The sequence below is a fragment of the Myotis brandtii genome, unplaced genomic scaffold (assembly GCF_000412655.1).
Source record: "Myotis brandtii unplaced genomic scaffold, ASM41265v1 scaffold354, whole genome shotgun sequence".
NCBI lineage: Eukaryota > Metazoa > Chordata > Mammalia > Chiroptera > Vespertilionidae > Myotis > Myotis brandtii.
In genome coordinates this window covers 479,490-503,813 of record NW_005363609.1, presented here as the reverse complement: position 1 = coordinate 503,813, position 24,324 = coordinate 479,490, and the positions used below count along the sequence as shown (strand labels likewise).

Sequence of the window (24,324 nt, the reverse complement as noted above, 5' to 3'; positions counted from 1 at the left end):
CTGGAAATGCAGCCCGAAGCCGCATGCACCCCTATTGTGTTTGCAGACTCATTCCTGTGGTCTTTCCATCTTTTTGTTTGTGTGTTTTATTTTACCATTCATGTTCCTTTCAGCTTACTTAAATTCTGACCTTTCCCTTCAGTCATAGAGTGGTGATGTTTAAATTACTTCAGAAACCTATTTCCTCCTCTTTTTTCTTTTGCTTTATACATGTGGGCACTCAACGTAATATTTCCCAAGTTATTACAGTTTTTAAAAGTGTTAGTATCAGGTGTAATGATCTGTAGCCAAACACAATAGTGCGCCGTGACATTTAAGCAACAGTCTTAATTTGTTTTGTGGACGCATTCTCTGTAATGCTCCGCGCAGCTCTGATCCGGAGGCCCGGCCCGGGTCATTTGCATGGGCTGCTATTGCTTGTAAATTCGGTATATTGTTGTGTTTCTAAAGGTCGTCCGGTGCCAAAGTTCACAAATTGACTTGCGTTGCTTTTTTCCGCGAAGACAGCCGTCATTGCTTTTGTATAATAGCAGATTGAATTTCCCTCCCCACCTTCATTTGAACAACACAATTATAAATTGCCTTTTTTTATGATTACAAATGTCAGGGGTCAGAATTATTCTGATGCCAAGCAAGGGACCCCCTCCACCCTCAGCCCAAGCCCTCGCGCGGGGGGCTGGCGTACATTATGTGCGATGCAAAGCAGGTCACAATCCAGCGATCTCGGTATAATAGGGGGACATTTTTTTTTCACTTAAGTGCAAGCCAAATGGGTCAAGTAATCGCGAGCCGGCGCCCTCACACTAATTGACTTATTTGGGGATGATTATAACTGTAATATTTTTCTTAATGTCACTGTTTTCTGGGCTGTTGATTTTAGCGATTGCCAGGCGGTGGCATTAAATCTCTTGTAAATTTTAAATTGCACGGTATTTCTGTAAACAAGTCCCCCTCTTCACATCCCAGTCATTAACCTCCGCTGATTTATATCGCTGCCCTTCTTTTCTTCCTTTCACAATTGCTCCGGTCTCGCCGCTGAAAACCCTGCTCTCAGCCAGGAAAAAAAAAATGAATCTGGAAAACAAAACTACATCTTCATGATGCCTTGTTAAAGACCTATTTTTTAATCATAATTTTTTTTCATTCCTCAAGGGGGAATTGTCATCCGATAAGGTACCAATGGAGCTTGACCCCCGTGGTATCTTCTTTTAAAGCATTGGTTCAAGAAAGATAAAACAAGAGAGAAAAATAATAGCATTTTAGCAACAGTCCCAATACCTCCTACAGGACCAAGTATCTTTTTTTGTGGTATTTTAAAGGGTATTAAAATGCTCGTTCACTATTTTTTAATGTTAGTTTTTCAACTTAAGGTACAAATCATTTCTCTTCACTGTGTCCTTATCAGATATGTTTTCTTTCATATGTGTATGCATTTTCCACAACAAATTGGCTTATTGGCTCTCCGCCTTAAAAAATGAGCCATGACATTCGGTTTCACATGTAGTTGTATATAAAACTGGGGGGCAGGAAGGAGGCAGACACTCCCCCTGAGACTGCTGATGGGGCCCCTGGAGACACTGGTGGGCTGAAGCTCATGACAGGTGTGACGATTCGCAGAAGTGGGAACTTCTCAGCCTTGATCGATCAGGTAACCCACCCCTCTGCCTGCCCAAAGCCATGGGTGGGGAGGTACCGTGACACGTGCCTCTCTCTAAAATCTGTAAATACCAGGTAACACTGCAAACTCGGAGTCTCCAAGGCAACCCTAGGTCTATTGGAGTAAATAATGCCCCAGAGCCAGGCCTCCCTCACATTGTCTCCTCATATCTGCTCAGTGTTCAGTTACATTTATGAACCTTCAATTAAGCGACACGATCATTCTTCATTTACTTTGAGTTTCTTTTAAGATTAATATCTGTACGCACACTATCTCATTTCATACGGCCTTTAATAGTATGTTATGGAACTCATATAATTGCATAAAATAAATTATCAAAGGGCCTCTCTGATTGCCAGTCTCTGGATGTATGTCATCACATATTCTGTCTATAAAATGATTCTCTCTGGACATTCACATCCTGAGATTCTGACTTACTGTAACCTGAGGCCTCGAGTGTTGCACCAAATGGACCCCTCCCCAGATGGAGTATTTTTTAAAGTCGTCACTCAGTATCCAGAAACACCGATGACTGCAGAGTGTCACTAAGAGGCAGGCCCTGTCCAAGGAGCCTGTCCACTGGTCGGCATTGTCCTCGGTGCAGCCGGTGGGCAGAGGGAGGGGTCCTCATCCCCCTTTCCAGACGGGGGAGTTCAGCTCAGATCCAATCCTACGGGAGTGGCCTGGGGATGGGCAGGACCGAGACTGGAACCTGGTGGTCCCGATCCGAAGCCCTTTTTCTCTTATGACCACTCTGTTCTGGCCCTGAGACTACATGTCGTTTATCTCCACAGTCCCCTGCCCATAGGTGTTGTGTTGTTCTGGGAAGTGGGGCGTTGGCAGATCACTCGACTTCCTGCAGAACAAGCAGCAGATTCTGGAGGCAGGACATGTGCCCCAGATCACCACCTTCAGGACCCAGACTCCACGCTGTGTGTGTAGATGTTAGGCGTGGGTTCGAGCAAGTGACACCGAACTAATTAGGGAAACACACGTACAAGCATAGAAAACAGGTATATTCTCTTTTGCTCTTTTTCTGTTCATTCGGGCTGATTATCCCTGATACCAATATGGAAACATAATTTGTATATATTGTAGTGCACTAATTTTTAGATCTTTGTGATTTGGCAAAAATTCAACTGTGAAATCTTCATTCCTTCCACGAGAAGCAACTCTAACATTTCCATCTCGGGAGCCTGTGACTCGGGGTGGAAGGCACATCTATGGTGGGATTTCCCAGTGCTTAGTCGCCTCCTGAGACCAGCATCGGGAACGCCCACATCCGTGGTAAACGCTTTTCTACAGAAGAACCGAGAGAACTGGGCCGAAGGGTGGACGTTGTGCAGGAGCCATGGGAGGGAGGCCTGTGGGAAGGTGGTGAGCACACTGCCCCCACCCCGCATGGCTGCGGGGCCACCGGCGGGCGGAGGAGCAGCGCTGCGAGTTGGGTGAGCAGATGGAATCTCTGCTCACAGAGGAAAGCATCTTCAGTGCGTGTCATAGGCGTAAATGGGTTCGGAAAGATGCACTGGGAACGGGGGCATCTCTTGGGGTGTCAGGCCACTCACATTATAGTGACACCTACACCCAAGTGTCCCCATTCAGCCCAGTCCAGGGAGGTCTCTTTCTGTGGAGCTGGGACTTGCCCCAGAGACAGGCCTTTGAAATCTCTGTTTTGGGTGCCTCCCTGCCGCCACAGTGGCCACAGAGATGGCCTGGGGTCCCCGGACACTGTGTCCCAAACAGGCCCTGCCGTGGAGAATCGATTTTCTTGGAGGACAGCTGTGGCGGGCACGGCTGCGGACTTCATGCTAAGTCAGTGCCCACACCTCTTCCCCCACTGGGTAGCCCAAGATGTGCCTGTTCACCTGAGCAAAGGTGCTTAGGCCTTTAAGAAGGCAGCTCACCGGTGACCGCCCGCCCACTGCCCAGTGCTCCACTCACAGCTCGGAGACGTCACTCGCTCAGGTTGAGTTCCACAAATCCCAGCCGTGCTCATGCGCTCGCACCTGAGTGGAAAGCCCACTGGGGCCTGGGCTCCTCTCCCAACTGGACGCTGGGTCTGAGCAGGTGGAGAGGGGAAGGGCTGGCAGTTAGAGATCCGATGCAGAGCGGGGGAAGGTGTGTCCCGAAGGGCCCAGGTGCCCTGGGCTTCGTGGAGAATGAAGCTGCCTTTGACACAGGGCTCAGCACAGGCTCCACGGCTGTGACACCTGGCAGGAGCCATCGTTTCCCCGCATCCTGCCCACTGACTCTCCAGGTACCCCTGTGCATCCTCCACGTTTACAAAAGGAGAAAACAAGGCAGGGAGACGGGCAGTCAGGGGCCCCAGGAAAACACGTGAGGATCAGGCCAGGCCAGGCACGGCGGTCAGAGCTGCCACCCAAACTCGGCCGTGGGCTCAGCAGCAAGCGTGGAGCACGTTTAGGCTTGAGCACCTTTGGGGCTGAGACACCAGGCAGACAGCAGCTCTTGCCGAGTGGGGGTGACCGTCGAGCTGTCCTTCTGCGGGACTGCCTGCAGGGTGTGAGCCCAGCCCCCACCCAGGTGTCCCAGCCGCCTTCCCAAGGCCCCGCCTGCCTGTTGGGCTGCCTTCCACAACCCGACAGGGTTCCTCTCCACCCATTCATTCCATTCTTTCAGACTGTGGTTCTTGAGGAGAAATTTGGCAAACCTTGTGCTTGTGAGTGGCCTTGTGGTTTCGAGCCCAGACCCCTGAGACAGGCGGTCTTGGTCCAGTTCTCACATCCCCATCTCTTCACCTTGAAGCGCACTCTCTGTACCTCGGTTTCCCCATCTGTAAACTAGGGAGATGACGCCTACAGCAGAGGTTGTGATGACTGGTCTGGAGTCACTATCCAGAGGCATGTAACACAGCGCCTCCTGCTGGCCACTAATAGTACTTACCTCATGCCGGGAGTGCCACAAATTCCTGTCACTCAAACATTTGAGCATCATTTACGTAACAGGAAGCAAATTCAACACAAAATGTCCTAAAGTAGTAAGAGGGGGATTTAAAAGTGAGCTCTTTCCCCCCGGACTTTTAAATCTATCCTTCCCAGCTCCATTTACTGTCCTGAACAGAATCGTCCGAGGTGGACATTGGCTCTGGACTAACACAGGCCTGGATCGATCCCAGCTCTGTGACTTTGGGTGGTTACTGGGGCTCACCTTCCCCTGCTCGGGGTTCTTTCTCTAAAAAGGAAACACTAAAACCTACCTGGAAGCATAATTGAAGAAGCTGAATTGAGCCTGCAGAGCCCCTACCAGAGCTGGCACATGTGACAGTGACCACGGAGGTCCTTGCAAAATCGTTATAAAGACTTGACTGATAGGAAAACAACTCCAAGAACACACCGTATCTGTGGCCATGTTTTAAGCCTGTTGAGTGTATCCGCCCAGGGCAGAACTGGCCAAGGCAAGCCCTGGTCCATGTGAACAGCGAGGATCTAGACCTCATGCAGACAAATTCAGACTTGGGAAACCCTATCATGAGAAATGACTCCAGAGTTGACTTTTGGGGGAAGAAGTAAGTTTGCCTGTTTTTCCAGCCCTCGACTTTTAAAAGGATGATACTGATCCTCAGAGCTCGGAGCAGCACCTGGGGCGGATGGACACCTGCAGGGCCCCGTCTGATTCCCACGCTGGGCTCTGAGCAGAAGACGAAGCCCTAGGCATCCCAGCATGTCGAGCCCACGCCTGCCTCTGAAAAGTGACGAATGGGAGCTGGAGTGAGCACAGATACAGAGCCCTGCTCCGTGACTGGATAGAGTAAGGCAGGTGCCTCTAGCAGATCTCCCTCACCCGAAAGCCTGGCCCTGACACCTCTATCTTCCACATCCTGAATGTTCTCAGTGTGGCACCCGATAACTTATTTTTTCAGGAGGTTTGTTTTAGGCACCCTCCTTCATGGAGGAAAGGTGTGGCACCCAACCGTTCTGGAAGCCAAATCGAATAGGATGGAGTTTCTTGCCGCCTGGTGCCCAGGCTGCTGCCCCCGCTCTTCCCCTGTTAGGGAGATACAGGCCTGCTTTGTGTTTCCGGAGAACCTTCCTGTGATGACATTTGCAGCAGACATTCCTAACTTTGTGGCCTGCCTCTGGGGACTGGCATTCATCCTGCTCTCGTCCTACATGAAGCACAGCATAACCCCTCTGCTGGACTCAGGCTCAGCAGACCCAGCTACCAGAGCCACAGCTTGCAGAAATACGTACCCGAGAGCCATGAGCTGCACGTCTTCATAATGACCAGAAAATGTATTTTTTTCTGTTTGTGTAAAATAAATAACTTCTCAAGTGGGAGGAGGGAGTGTTTTTATATTGTGTTGTTGGGTGTGTGTTTTTTCTTCACAATCTTGAACCATATTCTTCAGGTTTCCTTCACATTTATCTTTTCCTACAAAAATGAAAGGAAAATTGAACATGAATAAAACCTGACTTTTTACATTATGGTGGATTCCGGCTGACATCGTAAATGCGTGTGGTTTTCATCATCACTGAGTAAAATATCTAAACCACATGCCTATGTATTACATGCTTTGAAAGAAGAAATACTGAAGTATTTTACAAAATGTATGGCTCAAAAAATTAGCATAAAAGCCCGGGGCTGTGGATGTAGCCCCGTGTAATCTCATAGGGCCTACATTATTGTGCTAGACCTAGCAGATACCTTCCATCTCAGTGGTGGTGGTTACCTGGAGAGTTGGGTTAAGAAGGATTCTGAGGCTGCATCAGGCTCCCTGGGATCAGGTCTGAATGTCTTTCCCAGCCAAAGAAAGTGAGGAAAAAACACCTTCGTCGTCCCAGCCCACCTGGGGCTTCTGGCATATAAGCTGGTGTGAAGAGGGCAGGGTGGCCTGTTCGCAGGGGATGGCAGGAGAACCAGGTGCGCGCAGAAGAGCGGACCCCAAAGGTGGGAGCCCTCAAGGATGTGAAGAAAAAGTTGACATGGAGATGCGGGCAGAAACTGGGAGAAACCCATTGCTAACCCTCACTTGTTAATGAGAACAAAACAACCTCGCCCAAAGTTTGCCTTGCTGTTAACATATCCATCAGGGCACTGTCGTGTCTCCTAAAACAGGTGCCCTGATTCTGTGACAACAGAGGGCGGCTCTTCCCCTGCGGCTCGGCTGCCGTATCCTCAGATCATTTCTAAATGGTGACCCCAGAAGCCTCTGGGAGTCTGGCGCCTGTCGGCCACCTCTGCCAGTGGGCTCGTCCATCCTCTACGCTGAATGCAGTCCTGTCGCACGGTTTAGGTGACACATTTTCATCCTGTGTTCATCCTTGCATATGTCAGGAAGAACACTTAGCCGTGTGGATAGAAACAGGCGTCAGCGTTTGGGTCCCCGGGGTGTAGGGAGCCTGGGACTGGGATCAGGGAAGCCCTTGGACAGCTGACCTCTGCAGGCACACCGAGTCCTAAGTTCAGAAGAGACCAGAGTCTACTCAGTGTCACTGCACACGTCACGCCTGCCTCTCGCCAACGCTGGTAAGCCGTCCTGCACCAGTTTGGCACAAGGTCTGGATCCTCGTGGCCTTGGCTAAAGCACCAGGCAGTCCTCCTCTTCCCTGAAGACAGGTGGAGGCATCTGTCCGTCTCTTCTCCGCTCTCACCGCTCCCCCAAAATGCATCTTTGTCAGGCGCCTCCTGTTGAAAACAACTTCCAAATGTGGAACAGTTGCAGCTGCTTTGAGCCCTTTAACCCTTTGCAAGGATTCCGCAAAAATAATTGATGACTGATTGGCCCATTAACCTTTAAAAAAAAAAAAGTTTGACAGCCCGGCCTCGTGTAATGAGGAGGGCTTCCTTGTGAAACCAGGCTGATGGCTGAGTTGCTTGCCCCTGAAGAGGCGAAATTAGCCCCACGGGGCCTCGTCTGCATAGAAACTGGACGCAATTAGTGTAATATCCGGTATTATTAATGTCGTTGGGAATAATTGGGAAGGTTGGTTTCGACAGGTTCATGGTGCTAAAATACTATTATAGTGGACCTTTCCACAGCTAACCGTTAAACACGGAAAACTGTTTAAATCCCTGTGAGCCCAATCACAAAACTTTATGAAACAGCCAGGCCCTGGAATGTCACGCTGGGAAACAGCACGCTTCTTTCTTTCTGGCCACGGGGGTGGTGGGACTTTGATTTTTCACCTTGGGGGGGTCAGGGGCTGGAATTCCTTGGATCCCCGCGTGTCTGTCCAACTAAGAAACACGCTTTTCACGTGGGTGTCATCGGGACTTTCTACAGCCGGAATTCCATTGTACGGAATGAATTAAATATAAGCCGCTGGGATTGTCACCAAGAGTGGGTTTGTATTAGTGAGATGAAACCACTCGAAATGAGACATGACAACGTACGTCCTCGCCGTCCGAGCACTCATTCTTCACGTTGGGAGTGAGGGCAAGAGAGAAGAGAAATGCCGTTCTGTCTTCCTGACTGATTGGCCTCACGCTGCCAATTCTTGTTTTCCTCGTTTTTTACCCAGTTGCTGGTCACTGAAATAGCATCGCAGAGCCGCTTCCTAAAAATGTGTTGGGACCCTCTGGCCCATCGGTGATTTGAACAGCCTGCCCAGCTGATAATCGTTCTTCTTTGAACATGTTAATTGCTGTCTCTACAGAAGAAGGGAAGGTATTCGGGTCCCAGGATCTCCTACTATTTACCTACTGAGTGTCGTGGTCACTGCAGTGGTACGGACGTGCTGGCGAGGATTAGCCTAGAGGTTGTCCAGGTGGTGGCCTGAGGAGAGGACCAGGCAGCAGGCTGGAGGCTCCCCAGGGGAGTCTTTTCTCCATGGATTAGTCAGGACTGGGGTTGGAGGTGACAGAAGCCACTTTTAAAAGGGTTTAGGCCAAAAAAGGGAGGGGACAATGGGTTGCTCCTACAGCCACGGGGAGGAGGCTGGGGTGCCAGTCTGTGGTCAGCAGCGTTCTCGCCTGGCACAGGTGGTGGCCTTGACATTTCCTTCCTGTGGAGGGAAGAGGCACCTGAACCTCTAGGAAGAGGGGAAGGGGCACTGAGGCCCCAACTCAGATGTGATGACCTGGAGGACATTCAGATCATGTGTCCCCTCCCAGAGCAAAGCAGAGCAGCCAGGAGCGTCACGTGCTCCGATTGTCCTGGTGTGGGTGGAACTGTCCCTCCTCCCCAGGCTGACCGCTAACTGGTCGGGAAGCCATGTACCTAGGAAAGTGGCCGCTGGACAGTGCCCGGCTTATCACTGCCACACCCATTGCACCGTGTCACCAGAGCCATGCAACAATAGGAGAAATGCTCCCCAATAGCCATGCGTCACACCCCAGCATTCTCCAGACATGGCCAGTTATAAATATTATGACACTACTGACAAACTGGTGAGGGATATTTGGAACAACTACTTTTGAAAGAGCCACCACCTTGGCCTTCTGACATCAGGAGTAAAGAAACATAACAGAAAAGGTCCCTGGGAAGTGGAGAGACCCGGCTGGCTCCCATGGGACGCCCAGGAGAGCACCTTTTCTTAATGTCCCTCGCGGGGGTATTCCTGGTCTGTGGAATGGTTTCCTTCTGAGAACTGGCCAGGAGCCGAGGCGGCTCCGAAGACCTAGGGCTCCGGTAGCCCCATGCTTTCTGGGATCACTGGATGCAGGACTTGGGCTTTCTCTCTGGCACCTTCTTGTAACTTTATTTGTTGAGCCACCGAAATGTCTGCTCCGTAGGCTAGCTTTCGCTTTTGAGGCATTTATCACTTAATTCTCACAGTTCTGGGATTTTGACTCCTGGGAGGAAGAGGGTGGGCTTGCGGCTTGGAGTTTATGCCTCATGCAGGTCAGTCATTGCAATAAAAAGTGTGTTTTGTAGGGAAGGCCCTGCCACACATCTTACCCGCTGTATGGCTGGGCAGTCCGAGGTAGAAGGAAATGGAGAGGAAGGTGCAACAAGGTTGCAGGGGGTGGAAGGGGTTGATGTTGGTGAACAGTGTTGTCACTGATCAGATGGCAGTGGGAAGAGGGAGGGTGTGGAATCTGGGTGATTTTGAATTTTATGACTAGAGTTAACATTTTAATCAGTAACAAATCATGAAACCCTAAGAGGAGCATTTGTGGACTAAAGCCGGTCTGGTGTGTGCCTGTTAATTTGATGTGAGAACCAAATATTTGAAGAGTATCAGTATGTGTGCATTGTTTAAATCATTTTAATTTTGGGGTCAGAGATACAGATGTGAGAACTGTCCCATGTCAGAAGTGATTCCAGAGCTAGAAAGAACTCTTCGGTTGGGCAGAGTAAACAGATGGCAGGCGTGCCGCATGCCCCCTCCTGCCCCAGGACAGACATTGCTAATGGATCACATTCTCCTGCTCCAGGTGGGGTTAGGAAGGAGAGGCGAACCATCGTGTGTCACTCCCACCAGAGCTCAGACTTGACAGGGCCCTACCGATCACCTTCAAGATGCTGAATTCCCTGCAGGCTCCCCTGACAGGGCCACACGGGGCTTGAGCCCTCCAGGGAGTGCAACCCAGAAGCTGTCTCTTCCATCTGGGAATAGCTCTGAGGCGAGAGAACCCCCTGAACATAGAGACAGAAACGTTTAGTGGCACGGAAGGTGCTGGGAAAGGAAGACTGTCCAGAAGTAAAAGGAACAAGTGGCTCGGGGTGGGGAGGAGCTTGATTTGAAGGTGATGGAGCAGCCATAGAGTAGGTACTGGAGAGCAGTGCCCTTGGAAATTTGCAAGAAATGAACCCACAACGGTTTTTGCAAAAGGGGGCGTCCACCTTCCCTACGTTCGGGACCCTTCAGAGCCAGTTCCACAGATTTAAGACCAACTCACCAGGAGGTTACCTTCTAGAAGAGCAGCGGTGCTGGTTTTACATTGAACACAGAACCATTAACATCAGAGCATGTGAAGATTTCACGCAACAGTGTCCCAGCCCCATTTCCTGGCAACGTGCGCAGTGGTTTAGGGAAGGGGTCCCCCAGGCCTGGCTGGCGTTAGGGAGGACATGAGCATCCCCTTCCTGGGCCCTGGGGTCAATGGAGTGAGGTGGGAGGGGCCTCCCAGCCACAGAGTGAGGGCTGCTTCCCTCCTGAGACTGAGGGGAAGGAGGTGAGGACGGCCGGATGTGGTTGTCGTTGCTTCGCAAGGAGCTGAGTGAGCATCCATGTCTGGGGGCCGAGGGCTCCTGGTGAGGTCGGGTCTCAAGAACCCAAGAGCAGCAGGGAGCACAGCAGAGGTCAGGGGCCGAAGGTCAGGGGTTGTGAGGGGTGAGGGTGCTTGGGAGATGGGCAAGAGGAGTGGCGATTGTGGGAGGCAGAGGCTGGCCCAGTAGGTGGGTGAGCCGAGTGGCCATGTGCAGACGACTGAGATGATAATTAACAGGCGCAGCGGTCAGCTAGGCAGGTCGACGGGTTCTTATCCTTATTGATAACAACTGCTCACCAGGTGACGCGATGCAGTGAGTTCACAGCCCAGTGACTGGAAACTTGGAATCAAATGAGATGAGGCGCCCAGTAGTCCAGTGGGAGAGTGCCTAGTGGTTATTCGTGGCGGGTTTTGCTGCTTGTATGTGCCTCCTCCTCTCTTGCTCTGTGGCAGGGAAAGGGTTAGTGAGGAAAGAGGACAGATGCCGGCATTTATGGGGTGTCCCCTGAGTTAGCACATGTCACTTAGCCAGTGGGAAACGCTCAGAAGCGGGTGGCCTTTCCCCCGCTGTAGGGGTGAGGAAAGGAGCCTGGGAGGCTCCAGGACTCGCCCAAAGAGCCCGATATGGGAAGCGGCCTGGCAGGATTTGGTGCAAGTTCGAACCATCCTAGTCCAGGCTGTCGCCCATAGGAAGGCTTTAATTCCATCGTCTCCAGATGAGGAGAGACAGTGGGATCCCAGCAGCCTGGAAGGGACTCCCTGACAGAAAAGAACAGAAACCCAGGCACGCCCCCTGCTGTGGTGCATCTGTGGGTCTACACACACATGCAACGAAGACCCCAAAACTGTACCCGGAGATTCTCAGCACTAACTTAGTTTCGCCCCACAGGTGTGGATGGTTGGCATAAGTTACAGGGCACGTTCCTGTGTTGCTTCGTCTGTGCCCATCACAGAGACGCTGCCATCGCACGCGGATTTTCCTTTCCTCACCCCCTGGGCTCGCTGAACCACGCCAGCTGCGGAACCAGACCTTGAGTGTTTGCCGGTCTGTGGACTCAGCTCTGCGCTGTGGTGGGCGAGGTGGAACCCAAAGGCACCTTTATGACTGTGGACGGCGGAGGGCCGCGGTCACATGAAGCTAAACTCTTCATCCCCACCCTCTGTTTCAGAGCAAGAAGAAAACTTTGAGTTTATCATTGTGTCCCTCACTGGCCAGACGTGGCACTTTGAAGCCACCACGTATGAAGAGAGAGACGCGTGGGTCCAAGCCATCGAGAGCCAGATCCTTGCCAGCTTGCAGTCATGTGAGAGCAGCAAGAATAAGGTAAGGCCCCAGCCAGTGTGTCTCGGTTAGTTGGGCATTGCCCTATGCCCTATGCACTGAGGGGTTGCTGGTTCGATTCCCGTCAGGGCACATGCCAGGGTTACAGCTCAATCCCCAGTGGGTGGCGTGCAGGAGGGAGCCCATCGATGTGTCACTCTTATTTCCAAGTTTCTCTCTCTCTCTCTTTCTGTCTCCCTTCTCTCTCTAAAAATCATGTTAAAAAGTCTTTATGATAAAGGTAAGGCCCTTAGGGAGCTGCCCCCTAAAATCAAGGGCAGCTGCTCATTAAAAGGGTGTGGAGGCCTAATGATGCCCAGGGGAGCGCAAAGCATCAGTTGACACGTGACTGACAAGATCCTAGTCCTCTTTCTAAGCAAAAAGCTAACTGGTGGAAAAGATTGGGGAAGACTTTGTGCCAGTAAGTATCAAATATGTCAGTCTCCTAGCTTAACCATGTTCCTATAGCCATATATCCCATTGAAATCTGTATCCTCTCAACTAATCCCAAATCCCACCTTTTTATTGCAAGTGATGGAATCTTTGAGATTCTTGTCGCTTATGTGGCCACATTTGTTTTTATTTCAGGCAGACCACACTCAGGAAAAGAATGCAGACAGAAAAGATGCACCTTTCTGTTCTCATAAATGCACAAAATTCAAGTCCCTGTCAACTTAGACACTGACTCTTGATACAGACGTAAACAAAAGTAAACACATGGGCGCATGAGCACATACGTGAGCACATGTGTGAGCATGCAGGAAGTTGTCCATTTGCTCAGCTCTGCCATAAAGTCTTTTTGTGTTTTTTTCAGTAATTAGAGGTAGTTACTTTGCATTTGTGTAGCCAGGAGAAGCTAAATGACTTCACTCTGCATTTTGTAGACCCTGCCCTGTGATATTCCAGGAACAAAAATCATTCTTCCCATTTTCTTCTTCCCAACAGGGATTTCTTCAACCTCATTGTTTTAATGCGTGGATGTTTTTAACTCCTTTTCTGGGCATTTTAGAGTCCTAGAGAGCATTTTCAAACTATAGTCAACTCGAAACTAAGAGAAAGGATATTGTCCACCAACCTGCAGTTTCATTTGTAACAATTTAAAGAAATTTCTGCCCATGATTTATGTGCAGCTCTGTCAGGGGAAGGAGTGTATCTCTCAGAAAGATGGAGTGTCTTATTTTATTACCCTCTTTACCCAGGGTAAACCAGTCATTATTATTATAATGTAATTTGCTGCTCTTTTTAAAAGTGGTTTTATACCAAGGTGGGCTGAGTCGCTGCCTCTCACTCCCGAGCATCTCGGCTTCATAGTCACGGCCACAGATGTGCTCCCAGAGCGAACGTAGATGCCCCGGTCTCCTCGCCAGTGGGGAGCCGCGGCGCGTGCCACCCACCGAACGTGGGGATGAAGTTTCAGAACAGGAGTGCGGAGCCAGGGTTGTTGAACAAACACATCTCCTAGTTCGGTACAAAATCATAGCGTCTCGGTCAGACGGAATCAGAGGATCTGGAAGCATGTCGCCTTTTCCCTCTCACACCTGGCCAGCTCCTGCCCGCTCGCCGTGAAACTCGAGGCATCACCTTGGGGCCTGAGGCGCACACCAGCCGTGAAGTGCGGCCCCGTTTCTCCCCCTAGACGTGCGCACGCACAGGCAGGTGCTTTCCCAGGCGGACTCACTGAGCAGGAGGAGGGAAGGCTCACGCCTGGGCGTTGCTGAACAGGTGTGCACGTGTGCACATGGAAGTAATACCCACAAGCAATAGCTTGAAGGCAAAATACTGACTAGTTGAGAATGAGCTACAAGGTGTCTTAGCTGCCTGTGGATAATTCAGTAGATAGCAGGTGTAGACAAATATATACACCCATGTGCTGCAGAAATGATACAGGGAGAGAGAGACAGCCGACACATCCCTGCTTGTGTGTACACGTGCGTGCGCACACACACACACACACACACACACACACTCACTCGAGGTGCCAACATACTAGTAAACAGTTAAACATACTTTGAATACCTGGGTATCTAGCCAAAGGCATAAAACCCCAATAATGCATGGTGCTACCTAGACAGTAGCAATTAATAAATTACATTATTAGGTGGTAAGCAATGAATCATTTCATATCAAACATGAAGATAGTTTGACTTATGAAGAATTATTAAACAAAAATCAAGCTTATTCTAAATGTCCTCTGAACTGTAGTTGGCTTTTACCATTATATTAAATGTATGCAGTGTAAGCCTTAAGAACGGTACCTATTCCTTTACCTAACGTCTCGACGTCCAGAAATTGATCCTCAGTAAATAATCCGGGATTTGTGCAGAACTTCAGCACTCTTTACAGTGGAGAAACTGGGACCAACCTGAATGTCCATCAGAGTGAACGTCGTAAATAAATCACCAGAAGTGGAATATCATGCAGCCATTTAAAATGGTGATGTTGGAGAAAACAGGGCAGCATTGAGAGACGACAGTATCTCATTAGGCTAACCTGGCAGGTTTCAAAGCAATATATACAATGTGGCTTTTTAAGAAGTACTTACCTGTGTACAGATGTGCTTAGGGAAAGACTGCAGGAATAGATATCAAAATGTTAATAAAACTTAATTGTGATGATCATATCATAGTTTATAGATTTTCATGTTCTTTTCCTCCTTCGATGTCCTCACATGCTTAGAGAAGACATTCAAGTGTAAGTTTAAGAAGAACCACGCCCAGCCACTGTCCCACTCCTCCCTGCCCCACACAGGCTAGTGACTTTGTTGTTGTAGCAACTGAGACAGTTTGAGGAAACATCAAGGGTGGTGTGGCCATGGTCTCCTGACCAGGAATCGTGACATTTGTCTTAACGATGCCAATGAAGCCTGACCCTTCTCTTATAAGCAGAAAACTTGTTTTTCATTCTTTACTCTTCACACCAAGTAGACTCACGGCAGTAAAGTACATTAACCAGTTACGTTCCCCAGGTGGCGGTTTGTCCCCGTTCCTTCACAAAGGGTCCAGCACGTGCCTTTGTCGTCATGTCTCGTAGGATCATTCTCACCCAATAAATCTTAACCTGGGGGTGCCCTCACGGCGCCTTCTCAGCGTGACTTTTTCCTGAAGATACTGGAAGAGGAAAAATTGTTTGAAATTGCCCTCCTGCCATATTTGCTCACAATCTGTTTGAATTTTCTTTGGCGTTATGAGTAGACATGTATGTTTCTCTCAGGTTTCTCATATCTTGCATTTGTGTGTCTTCTTGTATGTCCAGTCCCGGCTGACGAGCCAGAGTGAGGCCATGGCCTTGCAGTCGATACGAAACATCCGAGGGAATTCGCACTGTGTGGACTGCGAGACCCAGAGTAAGTGGGCGCCAGGGAGGGGCTGGGCCTCCGCAGTGGAGAGGGTCGGATTGGGTGGTCCCCCTGTATCTGACTTTTTTGGTTCCTGTGGCTCTGTAATAGTTGGTGCTACCGGAGGGCCCATTTATGGGGAGAAATGTAGAGCCTGAAGGCCAAGTTACAAACACAGCAGGTTGCGTAGCCCGATGCAAGCCAATCTCTGGCTGCTGCAGTTACTCAGAGAACAAGGGGAGGTGGAGGGGCCGAGATCAGAGACCAGTAGATGACACATTGACAAAGACTTCGTTATTTTTAAGTCAAACTATCCAGTTTGGGTGAACATGCTGGGAGATATCCCATCCACAGAGTGACGAAGAACTATTTGGCAACGTACATAATGGCACGGACACCCCTCACTTGGCTGTGCCCCTCCAGGAACTAAGCTGGGGGCAGGGGGCAGATCTAGCTTCAGAGATGTTCCTCACAGCGCTGTTTATAGAGCAGAACATCGCAACATCGCCAACGTGCAAGAACGAGGAACTGTCCAAACGGGCGATGGCAATTGTCTGTTGGGTGGGAAGTTCCAAGGATTTCCAAAGCCAGATATTTCAGATTAGCCACCAACATGTTCAATTTTATAAGACACCTTACATAGTAGCAAGAACTGACCAGGGAGTGTTTTCAAGCCAGACCCCAGGGAGGGGTCTGGATGTGAAGTCTGACTGGCTAGTGTTTTGTTGCTGAGATGCCAAGGGCAGTGAATGAGCAGTGATGGTCTGATCCCATGGGGCACTCTGCTCTTCTTCCCACAGACCCTAACTGGGCCAGCTTGAACCTGGGAGCCCTCATGTGCATCGAGTGCTCAGGGATCCACCGGAACCTCGGCACCCACCTCTCGCGAGTTCGATCCCTGGACCTGGACGACTGGCCCATCGAGCTCATCAAGGTGATGTCGTCCATTGGGAACGAGCTGGCCAACAGCGTCTGGGAAGAGAATAGCCAGGGGCGGACGAAGCCCTCGCTGGACTCCACAAGGTAAGAACACGGCAAGAGCCCTAACCGGTTTGGATCAGTGGAAAGAGCGTCGGCCTGCGGACTGAAAGGTCCCAGGTTCGATTCTGGTCAAGGACATGTACCTTGGTTGTGGGCACATCCCCAGTAGGGGGTGTGCAGGAGGCAGCTGATCGATGTTTCTCTCTTATTGATGTTTCTAACTCTATCCCTCTCCCTTCCTCTCTGTAAAAAATCAATAAAATATATATTTAAAAAAAAAAAAAAGAACACGGCAAGGGGTGTGGTTTGGGGCATTTTGCCAACAGTTGGACACAATTAGAACTGCCCTGGCAACCTGTAGGGGTGCTGCTTAGACCAGCACAGAGATCTGTATTGAAAATGGGTCTTCACAGATGTGGCCAATTCAAACGCCTTCATTGTTTATGTTTGTTTTTCCACCTTGGGGATTCCTCTCCCCTCCTAGAAATGTATTAAGCTTCTAAACTTATGAATGCATCACTTTAATTAATACATTGCTAATAGGCGTAAGCTGCACCATTAACACCAATTATGAATTTCTGATTCTTTAATTTTGTTATTTTTAGATCTTTGATAAGCCTCTACTCAATTGACATACACACACAAAATAAGTGAGTTCATGGTAACAAAATATATTTTATTTCCTAAAATATATTTCTAACATGTTTAATCAGACAAATCTGGCATAATGTACAGTGACTCCTCATTAATGTTAATTGTTACCCAATGTAAAAATCGCATTTATTTTGAGGCCATTTAGTTTCTCGTCTTCCATTTACAGCTATGATAAACCGGTTTTGAGCACACATGCATATTTAATGCACCTGAGAGGTGATAGAACGGCTTCCGAGGGAGCCTCGTTCCCAGAGGCAGGACGGACGCTTCCCTCTCAGGGTGTCCGGTTCTGAAGTCGGGTGTGGGGTTCCCTCTCAGCATTCACATCTCAGGGGTGTGGAGAAGCAGGGGGAGGCCATAGGTCTCCCAACCTGAGCACTTTTTAAATTTTTTTTTGCTGTTGATCAGACGACACGAAAGTCCAAGCAGCGGCCAATGTGAGGGCAAGAAGTGGGTCCCTCCTCTGGGCGACAATAACTCTCCGAGTGGGTGGGCTCTGGGTCGTTAACACTGAAGAGTGAATTTCTGGTGCCACCTTGGGTTCACTTGGGAGAATGAAGCCGGTGTGTGAGCAGTCCCACTCCGTGCGTCAGGGCTGCTGCTGGAGGGCGAGGGCGAGAGAGGGTGCGGGGGGGCGTGTGTCTCCCACAGCGGAGGTTTGCTGTGTGAGCTCTTGGAAGGTGAGTTGCAGCTGGTGATGAACATGGGCAAGTGTCTTACAGGCTGAACAGAGGGTGCACTTTCAAAATGTATTTATCTTGACTTAACACGAATGTGGACATCGGCCTGGTCACCAACTAGGAGCATTCTGAAGAGATTAATTTTTGTTATAATATTTTTTTTTGTAGATATCGTTTCCTTGAAAAATATTTAGGTCTGAAAATGAAAAGTGAGTGGAAATTGGATTGAGTATAATGTATGAGTACAGAAAAATAATTAAAATGGGTCAGAAAAAATTAACCTGATGCATTTTACCTGTTTCTATATAAAAGAAGCATATATTCTGTGGTTCATATCATGAACTTGAGAAAAGTTTGTTTTTTCATCTGTCATAATTAGGAGCATTCAGAATGATTGGAAACAAGGATGTGGGTTAATTTTTCAATGGTAACTACTTGACATCAATGTTATCTTCTCATAAGTGCAGACTGTGGGGGGGGTGTTTTAGATTCCGATTCGTGTGTGTGAGTCAGGCCCTTGAGTGTGTAAGTTCCCTCCTATCTAGTGTCACGCACATCACATCTTTCTATTTTAGAGTCGTATCAGAGCCTTCCTTCCTCACAGAGGGGGTGGTGCCGTTAAACCCCATCCTGGGCTTCCCTAAAGAGCGAGCGGAGCTGGAATTCCTCTCCAAGGCCGGGGGGGCGGGGGGGGCGGGGGGTATTTACCTGGTGTTGCCAGGTAACTTTGGGAATTCAGAAATCTGTACATTCTTAACAAGATAGGCACCTATAAGAATTGAATGTTTCTTTGTGCCTTTAGTAATTTTCCCAGGGAGTTTCGTGTTTAATTAAATTCAGCAAATACTCTTGACCACCTTCTAGAAAAGAAGTGACAAATGGTTCTTTTAATTGTCCTGTGGTCAGGGGTGCCTTTGGGGCCAGACGAGGAGGCCAGGGCTGAGCTGAGTTCACAGGACAGAGGGGTTCTCATAGCCGCTGTGCTCCAGGGAAGTCTCGCTGGAGAAACAGCATCCGAGCTGGACTCGGGAATGTGGGGTGATAGCCAGGGCTGGGGGTGGGGAGGGGGTTAGGCAAAGGCAGGAATGGGACCCCTAGGGCGCCCATGGGGTTAAATCAGTGTGGGGGGCGGTCTCCCACGGGGCTGGTTGTGGGGATGGGTGGGGCCAGAGCCAAGCCGAGGCCTGGAGGAGCCTTAGGGGTGGGAGGGTGGATAACAGCACCTGAGGGGTGGGCAGAGGGTGAGTTGGTGGGTCTGTTTATGCCTCCGTGTATGTCTGCTTTTCCCAGAAGGACCAAAGGCAGGCAGCAGCGTCATTGGGAGGGATGGCGACGAGGCAGGGAGGCCGTCGGAAGGCGTGGCCCTAGGGGAACAAGCCGTCCTGGATACCCTGTGAAAAATGAAAGAATCTCTCATCCTGTTAGAACACGCAATCACTCGGACACCCCCACCTGCCCTGCCGCCTGTGGTGTCTGCTAATAGACACGAGGTACTCAAGGTCTGGGCTAGAATTTCCAGGACTCTGGTCTGTGATCCGGTCTGGATCCTGCCTCTCCAAGACGGCAAGGAGACACCCCCCCCACCACCACCACCACAACCCACCCCCTTTGGTCTCAGCAGAACCCATGACGGTCAGAACAAACAGCAGGAGGGGTCTTTCATGTGGCCTAACGGAACCCTAAAAAGCAATATTTAGTAAATGTTTATCTCTAGCCCAGGAAGACCCCAGTGCCATCTTCCCGTCTCATTCTTTGAAAAGGGGCCCAGCTGTTTCCTTGAGAAGCTCTGGTCCGTTCGAGCTTGTTCAGAAGATTCGTTCTGACAGTGGGATATAATTAGGAGTGTGCTTTCCTCCCTGCTAACATGCACGCGTGCACACACACACACGCACACGCACACACAGGGTCAGGACCGTGGGGACATAGAACACAGCAGATCCTTCTCCAGAGAAACAGCCACTCCCCAGAATCACCGAGCCTTGCAGTCACCCAGTCCTGCGGGCAGGGAGTTAGGAAACAGGTACCTCCGCCCGGCTGGCAGGCCCTGTGCTCCTGGTCCCTGCACCCTGGTCAGGCGGCCTCGGCCGGCTCATAATTGGTTCCAGTGATTCTCAGCCACCCTGAGCACTGCCGGTCCAACCTCACCAGCACTGTGATCAATCGAAGCTGACGGCGGCGAAGCCGTATTGACTTCCCATTCCTAAACCGGGGAACCATTAGTCAAGAAAAGCATCTTTTAATTACTCCCAGGAAGAAAAAAAAAATCTTTTTGGATGGATTCTGCAACAACTGCCATTTTTCCCAGTGAACTCGATATGAAATGTATTGTCGCAGGAGGGGAGAGGGCGCCCCGCGTCCCCGCTCCGTCATGGCGGTGTAATTTGGAGAAAGGAGCATGTTCGGGAGGTCGATGCCGTAACAATTAACTCCATCTGCGGTGGAATCCGAATTCTCCTCTCTAATTGCTATTGATACCATTTAAGCACACACTTAAAATATTGATTTTAAATGGGGAGTAACAGAAGACAACATCAGCTAGATGGTAGAGGCTGCGGAGGGGCAGTCTGCTGTCTGCAGGAGCAGACTTAGGACGCACAGCCTGTGAGCTTGTGCATCACACCACGCAGTGTGTGGTTGTCCGTAGGTGGGCACTGGGGCCCGGAGCACCCAGGCCAGAGAAGTCACCAAGCTCCTTAGTGATCTTGTTTCGAGTGAAGGAATAATTCGCTCAGGTAGAGATTATTAACGGTCAAGTGCCTGTGTCTTGAGTGAATGAATGAGTGTGACAGGGAACTGGTCAGCGTGGGCACACCTGTCAGGTGCTCTTGCCCCCTCAGTGCCTCGTGTGTCCTGAGTGAATGGGGCCTTCAGCGTTGCCAGCACACAGCAAGGACATCTCAGTCCACCTGTGCGTCCTCTTGCCCTCGGCCACGCATGGGGCATTGGGGACCATCTGCAGCACCGTGCCGGTCAGTCTTCTCTGTTCCCAGCCGTGGTTCACTTAGCGTTTAGGCTTGACTGCAGGGAACAGCGTTTCCTGCCAGGACTGTGCAGAGCCCTCTGGTGCCGCTTTCCTGACCACTGTCCTTCCTTCCTCTCCCATCTTTGTGACTCTGTCGCAGCATTTGGCCCGTGTGGGTCCACAGGGACCAGCTCCCAAGTTATTTCAGTGCAGGTAGCCTGTGTGCGTGGCGATTCAGGGAATCAGAGCAGCCCCTGTGTTCTCACGTCCACAAAAGAGGCCGAGAGAAGCCCCCCAATGACCTCAGCCCTTCCTCTGATTCCACTGGGTCAGTATGCAGTCTTTTCCCTCTTGTAGCATCCTCTTTTTGTCATTATTTATCAGTTCACCTGCACGCCTAAACTCCCTTCCTGTCTTTAACCTGTCAAAAGATGTCACTTCAGGCGGAAGACTTGGGGCGGGACTGGAGGTATCCGCATGGGAGAGACGGGTGCACACTCCCAGACCAAGCGGTCTGCCCAGTGATCCGAGTGATCCGAGTTCGGCCCTTTTGATTCTGGAAGGCCACTTCATCTTATTTATGCACATGGAGATATTGAGAAAGGGGAGATGTATCCAAACTGAAAATAATTGGATCCCCACCGCTAACTCTGAGATATTAAAAGCAGTACCACTTGGCCACGTCTTTGTCTCGTTAGGTTTGATCATGAGATCACAATATAGTAATCTCGGGCTCAAATTTCTGGCATAGAGACGCCCCGTTCCAAATGGGGCCTCAGGGAACACGAGTTCCCACAGCCCCAGGACTGTCTCATCTTATTATTTTTCAACAGTTCTTGGCCCTCCAAGGTCAATGTTTTGTCTCTTTTGAGTGTTCCTCTATGCTTGACACCTTTTTCTATTTTCTTTCTTTAAAGGGGAAAAAAAAAATGGGCAGGGGAGACATAGGCAAAAAAAAAAAAGGACTTTGCCATGATGACCAGAGCCCATCTGCAGTTGGGTGGCATCTGCTCCCCACATGTCACTTCCCTCATTAACAAGCAATTGAATTAATTAAATGCTACTCAGAACACGTATAACAAGCTACCGGCAGTGTCCAAATTAGCACTGATAATCAAGGATGATTTCCTTTATTATCCTGCTAAGTGATGTGCGGACTCTGATCTCCCTGTCTGCCCTCATCTATTTACATACCCCCAGCCTCTGCCTTTGGACGCGGAGGTTATCTTACCTAGTTAATTTGCCACGATCACCGAGCATGGCCGATTGATGCCCTGCCCCCGCGCCAGCGCCACCACGGCCCCCTCCCCGTCTGCCCTCCCCCAGCCCAGCCTTTGTATCTCAAGCTCACTGATAAATTAAAGGCCACCCCTGTGGTCTCTCAAGTGAGTAATAGAGGCAGAAATTTCATTTTGCAACTGGCTGATTTAATGATCCAAAGGGTAATTAATGGCCTGATTATCTTAATGTTAAATATGTCCGGCAGCAATTACTGTGACCTCCCGCTTGTCAAGGTCCGGGCTGTGCTCTTCTTTCAATTAAGTTCTCTGGGGCTTAATGGTATGAATAAACTCCTCTGATTCTATCATCCTGGACGGACGCGGAGGGTTCAGGGAGCTGGGGGCTCGTCTGGAGTTTTAATCAGCCTGTCTTCCACTCCTGCGACCCGAGTTAACAGTCACAACAAGGGCAGCTTAACTTTCCTCTTCCCTGCAGACCGCCGCCCCCCACCCCCCACGCTCACTTTCTGTTGTTTTATTTTATTCCGTGTCTGGTATTTATTTCAGCGCTCTGAGGGAGAATTCTGTTTGTGGAGGGAGCCGCTGTGCTCCGTGAGGCCAGTCTCTTCCAATATAAATTATCATGTGAGCGCTGTGGTTTTCCTGTTTGACAGGCTTAATTAATTGGCAGGAGCCCCCGAAAATGACAGTGCCACTAATTGCAACTCAGAGTGAATTTCTGTCATCGTGGTGCGCCTGTCAGCGGGCATACCCAGCCCCAGCCAACAGAGCTGTCCAGCCTCCCAGCCAGACTGGGGCAGGGTCCTGAGCAAGCAGGGACAGCGGCAGATTCTGGGGACCTGGGGGGTTGCAGGCAGGTCGTCTGCGTGCCGGCCTGACATTTGCTGCCAGTAAAGTTGATACGTCCACGGCGCTGTAGACGCAACAGCTGCTCGGGGACCTCGGATTTTACTTAAGATATTTTAGTGACTTCTCGTAGCAGGCCAGCTCGGAGTCAGACTCTGAGCCATGACTCACTTAGCGACCGGTCAGGACTGGATGGTCCTCATTAGCACATCGCTAAATAGGCTTGAATTTACCAGAGCTCTGTGCCCAGATCAGAAATATTCCCCTATAAATATTAAGCCAATTAGGAAAATGTACAAATGAGAAGTGCAAATGCATTAACACTGCCTCAGAAATGATACCTACGGATTACAGCTGGCAACAGAGACAGCCATCCGGCAAGCCAGCGCGGCCGGGAGCCTGGCGGGTCCACGCTCAGCCGCAGTGCTCCCGACACAGCTCTCCGTCTAGACCAGCGCTCATTGTAAGAAAGGCGAACGTTAGAAGATTCTCCATAAGGTTGAGCAAAACAGGACCGCTTCCTAGAGACTAACTGCCCCTCACACTTGCCTTTGAACCAGACGGGCAAACAGCTTCTGGTTGGGTGAGGATGGCCCCCGCTGCCTGCAAACCCCCGGCATCATTTGATCTTGTGGGAGACCAGGTGTGTATGGGAGCCAGCTTTGCAACCGGGGCTTGAACACCCCTACCATTTCCTCTCTGAAGTGTAGCCATAGAGACTATCAAGGAGTCTGGTTTTTGGGTTTGTTTTTTTTAAAGAATTTGTGTTGTCACTGGTAGACGAAAATGCAAGTCATCAACAAGCATAGCTGTATTCTAGGTGCCCTGACCATGTGTGGGCCCCTGACCACGTGTGGGCCCCTGACCATGTGTGGGCCTCTGTCATTTGCGAGCACATGTAAAGGAATGTAACGTACGTGAGCCTGTGGAGACTTGAATTACATGTTGTGGAAGACATTCGGAACACGGGCCTGTAAACACTCTCAGAACAGCTGCCCTGTAGATCTCCACCAGTGGGGCATTCCCAAAGGGGCGTTTCTCCCAGGGCTGTTCTGATCATTGTGCACCAGAAACTCGCTCTTCCGAGGATCCATTCCACTTTCTCCTTCCTGATACTGACGGAAACGGGAAACAGCCCCGTGTCCAGGGTTCGCAGTGCGCTGTGTGCTCTTCCTTAGCACAGAGCCATCTTGTGACGTGGGAGGAGCCCATGTTTTAGGGGAGAAGAATGTGGAGTTAAGGTCCTGGAGTCATTTTTTCCAGGGTCACCCAGGACTGTAGGACAGATCACCTGACCCAGGCTGTGAGTCCTGAAACCCACCCCTGGTCCTGCTGCTGCTGCTGCCCTTTTTCTGCTCAGCATTGTGCCCAAATCTGAAGGTCAAATCTGAAGGTCACTCATGGCACCTGGAGATACCATTGTGTTTACCAGCATCCCTCCCCTCTCCTCCCCTTGACCCCAGCTCATTTTTTAAATAAGTCTTTATTGTTGAAAGTATTACATATGTTCCCTTCCCCCCAACACACA

At 50.1% G+C, this 24,324-nt stretch overlaps 1 protein-coding gene across 5 annotated transcripts in view; it reads left to right on the top strand.

Moving 5' to 3' along the window:
• AGAP1 (ArfGAP with GTPase domain, ankyrin repeat and PH domain 1) overlaps positions 1–24,324 on the top strand; it is a 411,226-nt gene that overhangs the window by 348,854 nt on the left and 38,048 nt on the right. For all 5 annotated transcript variants that reach the window (XM_005871712.2, XM_005871713.2, XM_014544150.1 and 2 more), the window contains 3 exons: positions 11,947–12,101; positions 15,351–15,441; positions 16,233–16,455. In XM_005871712.2, coding sequence (XP_005871774.1) covers positions 11,947–12,101; positions 15,351–15,441; positions 16,233–16,455 — 469 coding nt within the window. The remainder of the gene's footprint in view (positions 1–11,946; positions 12,102–15,350; positions 15,442–16,232; positions 16,456–24,324) is intronic.